We start from the raw sequence: 10,890 nt of genomic DNA, 5'->3' as shown, positions 1-10,890 counted from the left end.
GATGCTTTCCCCTCGCATACCCCTTGTTTGGTCGCTTGGAAAGCCCCAATATTATGGCTGTTATAGGTCTTGTACCATAAACCAAATATAATAATACTCCATTGGACAGGTTAAAAATGTTAAAAACTTAATTTTCATTGGATGGGGGTCATTGTAGCCAATCAAAAACGTATCCCCTCTTATTAGGCAGGGGCTCAAACCGAGTCTGGCTTGTACACCTCGGTGAATGATGAAAGCCCTGCAGGCAGGAGCTGTGACGTCATTTTACTCACCTGTGTCACCACCTGTGCAGTGATAGGGACAGCGTCTAGGGTTCAAGAGAAGCTGCTTTTTGAAGCTCATCTCCACCTCTGCATAGTTGCAGAAGCAGTCCCGTGTAAAGTGGAGATTGCACACATAAAGAGAAGCAGAGGGTATGTTGAGCCTTCCCAGAGCCTGCAGCCAGCGGTGCGCCACCTGTCTGGCGGCCGGCAGGGAGTACAGCCCTTCCGTGCTCTTACACCTGGGATATGCGCACTTTCAACCCATGTCTGACAGCTGACTGCAGGGTTAGCTAACAAAGCTAAAAACAAACTAACTTCAGCTTCTTTCTTTGGATTAATTGGCATTTGCCAAGCTTATTATTTTTGCTTTATTGTCACCTGCTGGACCGGAGTGTGGATTGTTAGATTTGTAATAAAAAATAAACAATACAGTCCCAACTATGGCAGCATAATGCATTTATCTGAGAAAAACGACTTTATGAAAAACTATACAAATATATGATGATATAGATGAGGAAAGGTTGTGTTAGGGGAGTATATATTTATTTTGTAACACTAGGTGGTACTTGGACTGTAAATAAACTGGGTTTATTACTCCTTTATTAAATTGGGTGAAATATATACTGGGGGTAGTTGTATATTAGTTGTAAATAAATTTGGGAATTTGTTTAAGTAATATATGAGTGAAAAGAAGAAATGTAAGGAAGGGGTAGTGACATTTAAGTTTTACTTCTACCTACTCCTTTTCGGATGCTGTTATCTATTTTTTATTTTTGGTTCAAAATACATTCATTCATTCATTCATTCAAAGAAATCCATTTTCTGAATTTATGGAAAAAAAACCCTGCTTGTTTTTCTGAATTCACAAGATGATCTTAATATTTGAGATTATTATGAGATATTTATCAGCCTGTTTTTTATTTTATTTATTTTTCCCCAGTAAAACAAGCTGACCCCCCCCCCCCATTAAAACTTTGCAGAGTTTTAAGAAATGTTTTTATGGGAAAAATAATCTGCTCCTGCTTTTCTGAATTGAATCTCAATATTTCTCATTTTTGTGTGTTTTCAGATTTTTAATGAACACTTTTCTCGAAATTCTGAGATAATCTTAATAAGGCATCACACAGAGAAACAGGGCAAACATAACTTTTTTTTCTCAAGTGAAAGCATTATGCCTCTGTACCCAAATCAGAGTCCACTTACTGGCCTTTTCTGGTGCTTTCAACCACATATCATGACCTTCCTCCGCAGATGAAGCCTGCTTGGTTATCAGTTAGCTCAGTTGCTGTTAGAATTTCATCTGTAGCATCTTGTTAGTGTAAAAACGAAATTTAAATTTTAACCATAGAAATAATAGCTTGACAAATCAGTCCCAAAGTCAGTGTCCACTGTTTAGCTTTTTCCACATCTCCATTGTTCACTCCTAAGTGGGCAGGAATCCAGAGTGAAACACAAGCAAAAAATATAAATTAAACCATGGGGCCAAATTGGAAGACATATCGCTAACTTAATCAGATGCTGCATACACTCAGTGTTCTCCAGAAAAAGGCAGAGCTGCCATTGCCTTAAACACAATAAACTGGAACTCGAACCAACTGACAGTGTAATGGAGTGTATAGAATATAATTTACTATCCCACAAAGTAGATTTAATGTTAAGTTTTGCCAATACACTCAAGCTCCCACTACACAAGTACATACCAGAAGGTAAAGTAATGAAAAGGTTGTTTATGCCAACACATTGTTGTTAAAATAATGATTGTTTCCTTATAATAGCAAATCAGAGCAGGTCTGACAGTCAAAAGAACAAATTGATGAGTAGATGAATAGAAATGTCACTGTAGTGAGAAGTGAAAATTGTTTTTATTGAAATGGGGATTTCTTCCTTCTTTTTTTAACAATTTCTTAGTATTAAGTGGCTTTGGTTGACTTCCACATGCTGAGACCAGACTATGCATACAGCTATGATGAGTTCTGAGTTAAAAGGAATTTCACCACTCCTTGTATTAATCAGACCCACTTTCCTCTTCCACAGAAATGTCTTGGAGGATTACATCAGATGAAATATTAATGATTCTTTTTAGATGTAAAATGTCATGACTTTGAGTTTCAACAGCTGACCTCTCAATGTGTCCAGCATTTAGTGGAGCAGTTTGTATTTTATCTTTGTCCTCCATCTCTCCTCCAGGTGCTAGCCTCCATGTTGCGGACAGTCGGTACTTTTGGTTCCACCACAGTGAAGGTGACACCATGACCGTTCAGGACCCTCAAGAGATGAACCTCTGCTCGGCACTGTGGGCCGTGGTCGCCTATGTCGTGGCGGACCTGCAGGACATGTTGCCCAGGTAGCCAGTTAGCACACAGGATAAACAGGAGGACAGGATGATGGCTGTGGACGGCTGGACTGGTTGTTTCCAAAACACATCATCAAATCCAACTTCTATTAAAGAAAAACTTGAGATTGAATGGATTGAGTTTAAAGAGTTAGAGTAAATCTTTGTTTACAAATTGAATGTGACTCATGTGTGGATAAACAAGTGAATCCAAGAGATGATGATAAAGAGATTGAGTGACTTCTCTGTAGATTATTTTGAATGGGAAGCATATGAAAGTCTTGTCAGGACCAAAGATGGGGCATATAAAAGTTTTATTGAAATCCCAAAGCAACATAATAGATGCGTATATGATCATGCTACATGATGTTGATTCTACTGACAGAGAAGAGCACGTTATACTTTGAACGAGAGACAAACTGCATTTTTTCCCAAGTAAAAAGCTGAGTCACTCAAAATGCTGGGTCACTGATGGAGACTATACCAAGACAATTAGAGTAGTGGCCTTTCTCAGGTTATGTGTTTGACTTAAAGGAATACTTTACCCACAAACTGACCAATTGTAAATCAGTTACTCATGCCATGTTATCTTGAATCCTTAAAGAAAACCTTTTCTCACATGCCTCCAAAGAAAATAGCCAACATATTGATTTACTGATTGATTAGGCACCACGTTTAACAACAGCAACTCATGCAGTATAATCCAAGTCTTATTTATCCAGCCGTATGCTCAGTACTTCCCAAACAGACAGCCCTTTCTGATGGGGTACTGAACTGAAAGTGGAATTATGCTTCCTTTAAAGCCAGACTCCATTGCCAAAAACAGTAATTTTACCTCACTGACCGTGGGAGCTGCTCGTCTGGCACTGCCTCTATCACTTAGTTTGTTGTTTTTATGGGACTTTGGTGTTTTAAAGGGTTAGTTTGGATTCACCAAATTCACCCAATAACACAAACAACCTTCTGATGGAGGCAGTGGTAGACCAGCAGCTCTCATGTTCAGTGAGATAAAATTACTGTTTTTGGCAATGGAGTCTGGCTGAAGAGAGCATATACAATTCACTTTTGGGTAAGTTTTGAATAGTAGTGTTTAAGTGAAAATATATACATTTGGGAAGTACTGAGCACACGACTGGATAAATGAGACTTGGATTATACTGCACAAGTTCTGTAAGTTTATAAAAGGATGTTTTGACATAGTTTTGCTGTTGTTAAACGTGGACCACAGTAAATCAATGTGTTTGCTGTTTTACGTGGAGGCATGCAAGAAAAACAAAGATTTCCTCACAAATTCAAGGTAACGTGGCATGACTAACTGATTTACAAATGGTTATTTTGTGGGTGAAGTGTTCCTTTAATGCCTTAATGTGCTGCAAAAACAAACAAGCAACAACTATGAACTCATTAATAAAATGTGTTGCTAGATTGTAGAGATGTTTGAATGTCCTCTAATTCCTGTAAGTTTCCAGTGTAAAGGGAAAAAGGTTACCTTTGAAAGTTACAATTCTATAGTGTTTATGTATGGGGTTTTTTATTTTTAATTCCTGCCAACAATCTGCTTAACTCGGGACATTTTTTCCTTAATGCCACATTTAGAAGATGTTATGTAAGATCTGACACTGAAATAAATACTGCAATATTGTGATATGATTAAAACAAGTATTAATCATGGCTTTACCCCCGTCACTCCTATCTGGTCTTCTGCTGAAATACTTTGAATTTTGCCAATCTTGTAGTTTCTGATGATAAAAAGAGGAATATGACGCAAAATGAGACGCAGCTACTTCATGAAAAGGAGAAATGGGGGAGGAGGAATGGAGAGGAGGATGGGTGAAGAGCAGAGCGGAGATCATACGGAGGAGCGGATGAAGTAAAAAGAATTAATCATGACACACACACACACACACACACACACACACACACACACACACAGCTGGGATCTTTCCACCCTATGAACTGATAAGTCAGCACTCCTCTGAGGGGTGATGTCAGGGTGAGTCAGTCGGCCAGGGCAGATAAAGTCAGCTTGGAAACACAGATATGTTTGAGTAGGTGTGTATCTGTGTTAAAAAAACGCTGTGTAGCTTCTGTCTGCTGAGCTCTTCCTCGTGTCGGTAACACTGATTCACATGCAGACTGTTGTGTTAGCAAAGAAACACACAGTCTGGTGATGTTAAACACACACACTGAGTCACACAGAAGCACCACTGAGGAAAACCACATGCACAAATTAACGTGAGAAACACAGACGGGACTGGTTGAAAATAAACATTCAATTTTGTTTAAACGGGGTCAGGTTTCATTAGATGATCTGTAGAAATCCAAAATGAGATTTTAGATTACTGAAAGAACATTGCACCCCTATAGCAGCCAGTGTGGTCTAGTGTTATTTTAATGCTTTCTGGACCTATTCTGATCTGTTTAAACCTGATTTGTCACCTTGTATGTCTTATTGTCATCTCACCTTTATGTATTAATTTGATCAAAAAAGCATTTCCCCCTTTTTCTTGTCTTAATCCGTGTTTCTAGTATTTACAATTTACATTAAACACCTTTTAGTGTTACTAAAGTTGAGCGGTCTTTTCAGATGTGTTGTAGCAGCTCTAATCATGCTGTGAACAATCAACCAAGCGTAGGTAATTTTAGTGTTTGACCTGTATTCAGCTAGAGACGCTGACCATGTATGATTCACTCTGTGTAACAACTCTGTGCGGCTTTAATGTAGTCACCTCAGTTAACTGTCTTGGCAACTTTTTTAGTGAAAGAAAATGAATTTTAACTCAAAGATCTGATTCATAGATAACACCAACAATTTGGTAATGTAGCATTACTTGTTCCACGTCTCTTGATGTGTACATGCAGTACATTATATATAATGTGTTCAGCCCATTACTTCGGAGCTCTGGAGTGAGAATGGTGTAGTCAAGCAAAGATGAGTGGCTGTGCATTGTGCTCTTTGTGGCTCATTATGGATTAACCACTGATTACTTTTGGAGATTGTTTACTCTACAACAGGGATACTCAATTGGCTTTGCTTGGGGGCCACTTGCAAAATGACAGAGGGTCAAGGGACAGTCACAACAACCCTGAACAGGTATGGTATACACAGAGAGGTTTTAAGGGTTTGTGGACATTGGGGGCTTAGCCTGGACCTCTGTGGGGGTCCTCCCCTGGTATAATTTTGAGAAATAAGGTCTATTTTGTTCATTTTAATACATTCTGGCACATTGTATACATTAAAAGTAAAAAAAAAAAAAAATCCTGTGTTAATCAATTTGGTTTTGGGGGCACGTGGCACCCTATCGTGGGCTAGATTTAGTCCACTGGCCATACATTTAGTATTGGGGTCTGTAAAATGTTGGCCAAAAAAAATGATTTGATGGTGACATTTTGTTTTGAGTCAGTTTACTAAGAAAGGAGACAAAGACAGCAAGAAAATGTTCACACTTGAGTAGCTGAATTTTGATGATTGGTGGTGGAGTGCTTTCAGCTCTAAATGTGACTGAGACTTAGAAGTCATTAATCTGTGATTCTGTGAATGATCTCTCTTGCCATTTGAATACAGTACACAATAAACAATGCAGCTGGATGTCAGCCAGCACATACTGTATCATCTAGTCAGTGTGTGGAGCTCATACTGAAACTATCAGCATAGAGCACCACCTTGTGGACAACCTTCAGCACAGCACCTGGTAAGTTTATGACAATTGAATTTCCTTTTTTTTGCTGGAAATGAAAAGGAGCTAATTTGTCCAACTCAGATTATTAAAGGAAAATAGAAGACTGAGCAAACCATTCATGTGATAATATGAAATCTTATTTTATTACCAACATGAAGCATTTTACTAAGACAAAAAACTGAAATAACAAAGATGCTGTTTAGTTTTAGTCACAAAAACACTAACAGAATTTCTAGAAGTTTTTTTTTTTATTTACAAGTTGCTGCAAGATAGTTCACATGGCTAACAAGGAATTTTTATAGACAATTATGAGTTAAAATAATTTTGAGAGTTGCAAAAGTCACTCTGAGAATAAACATAACCACATTAATTCTCAAATATAGATTGATTAAACATGACAGTGAACATGTTCATGTAGCCACAGGCCTTCTGGAGTTAAAGACCTTGATCCCATTTTGCAGTGAAGATCGGGCATATTTGGTCAGCAGAGCTCCAGTGGTCTGTTTCTCTCCACACAGGTCCCTGAACGAGGAGAGGGAGGAAGCATCAGACATTATAATCAGATAGTCAAAGACATAACTTTTCCTTATGACTACATGAATAGTAAGGTCATTATGGTTATTCTTTTATCAACTGTTACCATAATGTCCTAAATGGATGACACCTACTGTATGTATGGCGTGATGTCGTCCTCTGTCCATTTCTCTCTGAGTGTGAAGAGGTGGTTGAAGCGCTCCAGGGTGTCCTCTGGGAGATCCTCCACCCGCAGCAGGCAGATGGTCTCTGGACGGGAGTTACGGTCCACCAGGGCGACGCTCTGGAAGATTTAGAACACTGTCAGCGCGACGGTCAGTTTCTCAAGAGGTTAGTAATAATGAGCGGAGAGACACAACTGCAGAAAGTCGCTCTTTTATTACAGAAGCATGATTATCCAAGGCCGGTTTCAGAGTGTGAGACAGTCGAGGTCAGAGACAGATTGAAACGGATTCCTAAGATGCATTAAAATGCAAGCTGGCTTTAAAGAGAATCTCATCTCTTAAAAGTAAATTAAAAAAATATGAACTGAGTATATAAAAGAGGTACAGGCTAACCTTTAGCTGGTCCAGTCTTGTGCTCATACCCTCTGGGACGCTCTGCTGCCAGACCTCCTGAAACTCCCTCAGGTTGAACTTGACAGCATTCTGCAGCAGCATTAGTGCCAGGCCCCGACACACTTTATCCTCATGCAGTGCATAGAAAACTTCATCTATGTAGAGGAAGGAGGATGCAGGGATGTTAGTACTTTGTACTTTCAGATTGTTGAGGATTCTAGTACCAATTTACTGGTGAAAACGTAATGTCTGTCTGTTGAGTTTCCATAGGTTATTTTTCTTTACCGTTTTCAGTGTAGCGTGTCCCGTAGCAGTTCAAACAGTGCTCGATCATCTCTCTGTGAAAGAAAATATCATTAAAACCTGGCTGATGCTCAGAAATACAATATAACCTCATTGGTTATGTTTTTGTTTCATAAGCTTCAGTGCTACAAAAAAAATCAGCCCTCATTTAAACTGTTAATATTTTGCCTCTCCCATTGTGTGAGCATGAGGATCAGATGTAATCTTACTTGGGCTCCAGTGGAGCTAGCTCTTCCAGACTGGTTTGAAGGGGAACCTTGTTGGAGGACCAGGACTCAGAATCCACCAGCTGTGTCACATGACCGAGCAGCTTCATCTCGTAGTCGAAGTCCAGCACACGCCAGTAGCCTGAAAGACAGAAAAAACTATCTTTAAAAATCTGGTAGGTATTGTTTTGGTTTTTTTTGTTATTAGTAGATAGAGCTAAGAGAGAGAGAGACTGTATTCATCAAAGCTTCCTTTCTGCACTGTACCTCTGGGAGGCATCATTTTTAGCATAACTTTATCAATAAATATACATGTTATTAGTCAAAAATGTCACAGTTTACCATCTATCTGACAGGCATGGATGGTCTCCAAGTGGGTCTTTAGCTCCTCTTCACTGGCCTGGATCCTCTCCAACAGATCCTGCATTGTGTACTGGTAACAGAAGAACGTCATCTTAGTCAGTTATGCTCTAACATTTATGGTTTAAAAGCCATAAACATCAAATAAGTCTCATATACACAGTCCTGCAAGACATTAATGAATATAGAATATGTACTCACTCTGTTTTCTGTACTCTCCTCCTGCCCCCGCAAAGCTGGTCCTTCATAAGGATTCTCCATTAAAATCTTCTTCAGTTTCTTCAGTTTAGGACGCTGTTTCCTCAGCTCCCAGTAGCTGTTGCAAAACCCCCAGATCTACGACAGAAGCAGGATAATGTTCATGTATGTGATTAATTAGTGTGTGTATATGCACTCAGATATTGTGTCAGTCTGTGTGGATGTTACATTATACCACGCAGGTACGTGTAAGTGTGTCATTTCCATACCTGAGTGTGCACCACATGAGAGCTCTCCTGGCTGTTGGTGAGTTGGTCTGGTGTTCTGCATCCTGGTACAAACAGCAGCAGGTTGGACGTGTCGGCTATTTTTAGGTCGTAGGTCTTGTCACCACTACAGAGCACTGCACGCTCGTCAGTATCCCCTCGAATCACTAGACTGGAAAAGGGAACATGATGGTTACATTTATGCATGTTTACATCGATCCTGATCATGCATCTTGTGCCACTACACTGCAGATCAGCTAATAATCCTCAACTGTATTAATCATATGAGTTAAAAAGGAAAAAGAAGACAGTTGAGACAGAAGTTTACAGAGTATGTGCTCTTACCAGGTTTTAAATTAATGAAGTTAAGTTTTAATGATGAGTATATTAATTGATTAGTTAATCTAAGTAAAATAACCTGACAGTTTTGGGAGTTTATTAGTATAGTTTTTCTGTTTTCTATCACTGTAAATTAAATAACGTTTTGATTTTGGGCTGGTGTCAGCAGTGCTGGGGGTGATGCATTACAGTAATATATTATGTTTTAGCACTAACAAAGTAATATAACGCATTACCAACAGGATTTCAAGTAATATTATTACATTTACAATGTCACGTAACATGTTACCACCTGAGGTAAACTCTTCATTGTTTTCATTTTTCATTCATCCACGCTGATCCACACGGCTCCACTTCTACAAGTGCACCACCAGAAAAATATCCTCTGAAGGTTGTTGTGTGTTACCATGTCACTACAGACTACATTATAGAAGGGTGCCAGTGATCGGCACATCTGGGCGACGCTATACTGTGCATTATCATGTTCACTGTGTTTCCATTAATACACCTGCAACATCTACAACATATCCCATTCTGCTTTTGAGTCCTAAGGCTGCCTGAAAGCAGTGGGGATAAGGAGGAGCTGGCCTCCAGTTTGTCTTGGTGATCAGCACATCTGGGTGATGTTAGTTTATGTTGGATGTGTTTCCATTCACATCTCCTACAACTGCGGAGCAAAGCCAGCACACCATCCTGCTCTTATGCACAACTCTCTCTGTGGTGCTGTTGGAGCTGACCGGCACACCAGGAACCAGCAGGTGGGTCTTTCAGCTTGAATGTATTAATCTGTGCTCGTCATAGTGATGTAATCGCATGCCGTTCTGTTTATTGTACTAACCTCAACATTTGTTTATTGTGTTTCATATCACAGGCCCACAAATATTTATCTTTATCTCATAATTATCAAAATGTGATCCTCTGTCTGTGCCTCCCTGTGTACGAGGCATTTCATTTATTTTAAAAGGTCTAGGCTATTTAATTCTTCTATATCATCATGCTATTATTAATATAGGCAGTGGATTTTAATACAAAGTGGTAACCACTGTATGTGAATGCATGAATGGGTCAGACCTGCCCAACACTGGATTTGAAATGAACTGTAATAAACTGCAGCTTCTGTACTTTGAAACACCATGATACTCATCCATTTAAAATGCCTATGAGTTCTTCTGAGGAAATTTTGGTGAAAGTAACACAAAACTAGTGTAATAAGTAACTTATTACTCTACACAGAGAGTAGTATTGTAATTATTACTTTCGAATGAAGGTAACTAGTAATATGTTATGTAATACATAACATTTTGAGAGTAACTTGCTCAACACTTTGTCAGATGAAACATGATTTTTTAGACGTCACCTTAGGCTTTGGGGAAATTATTAAGGGTAACACAAGTGTGTTTCGCCACATGCAGACCCAATAGGTTGCCTACGTTTATTCACATTATTAGCACCTTACCTTTCCCCAGCCTCTATGTGTTTGCACAATGTGTCGTCCAACTCCATCAGGCAGTAGTCTGCAGATGAAACGTGTTCTCCAAAAGACAGACAGTGGATTGTTTTCTGTAGATCTTCTTCTTTCAGCTTGGCGATCTGCAGAGTGGCCTGAACCTCCTCTAAAGTCCTCATTTTGGGTCAAACGGCAGGTTATATCGATAATGTTTTAATGAATAAACTCTTTTTAACTCGCGAAACAAATTGTCACAAACTACACTTTTACCAATGTACAAAAACTAGTCCAAACTAATGTTACTTTGTAGCAGTAGTCCGTGGTTGTCAAATTTCCCCGCTCTCTTTCTGTCGCGGGAAGGAAGTGTGCTGCGTTAAAGGAAGTGCGACGTCAAAATAGGACCGA

At 39.2% G+C, this 10,890-nt stretch overlaps 2 protein-coding genes across 4 annotated transcripts in view; one reads left to right on the top strand and one right to left on the bottom strand.

Moving 5' to 3' along the window:
- Positions 1-4,266, top strand: part of LOC117266016 (carboxypeptidase Q-like) — a 28,216-nt gene extending 23,950 nt beyond the window's left edge. For all 3 annotated transcript variants that reach the window (XM_033640932.2, XM_033640933.2, XM_078171877.1), the window contains exon 11: positions 2,451-4,266. In XM_033640932.2, the coding sequence (XP_033496823.1) occupies positions 2,451-2,611 (161 nt within the window). In that variant the 3' untranslated portion in view covers positions 2,612-4,266. The remainder of the gene's footprint in view (positions 1-2,450) is intronic.
- Positions 4,267-6,390: 2,124 nt separating this feature from the next.
- dscc1 (DNA replication and sister chromatid cohesion 1) lies at positions 6,391-10,835 on the bottom strand. The gene is made up of 9 exons (XM_033641362.2): positions 10,495-10,835; positions 8,703-8,871; positions 8,437-8,571; positions 8,218-8,308; positions 7,879-8,017; positions 7,652-7,704; positions 7,367-7,521; positions 6,944-7,092; positions 6,391-6,797 (listed from the first exon to the last, which is right to left on the bottom strand). Exons 1-9 carry the CDS (start codon positions 10,662-10,664, stop codon positions 6,686-6,688), a joined length of 1,173 nt encoding a protein of 390 aa, XP_033497253.1. The 5' UTR covers positions 10,665-10,835; the 3' UTR covers positions 6,391-6,685.
- Positions 10,836-10,890: the final 55 nt, after the last annotated feature.

This window comes from Epinephelus lanceolatus, chromosome 10 (genome assembly GCF_041903045.1).
Source record: "Epinephelus lanceolatus isolate andai-2023 chromosome 10, ASM4190304v1, whole genome shotgun sequence".
Classification (NCBI taxonomy): Eukaryota; Metazoa; Chordata; class Actinopteri; order Perciformes; family Serranidae; genus Epinephelus; species Epinephelus lanceolatus.
The sequence above is the reverse complement of the archived record's forward strand: the minus strand, read 5'-3'. Positions and strand labels throughout refer to the sequence as shown.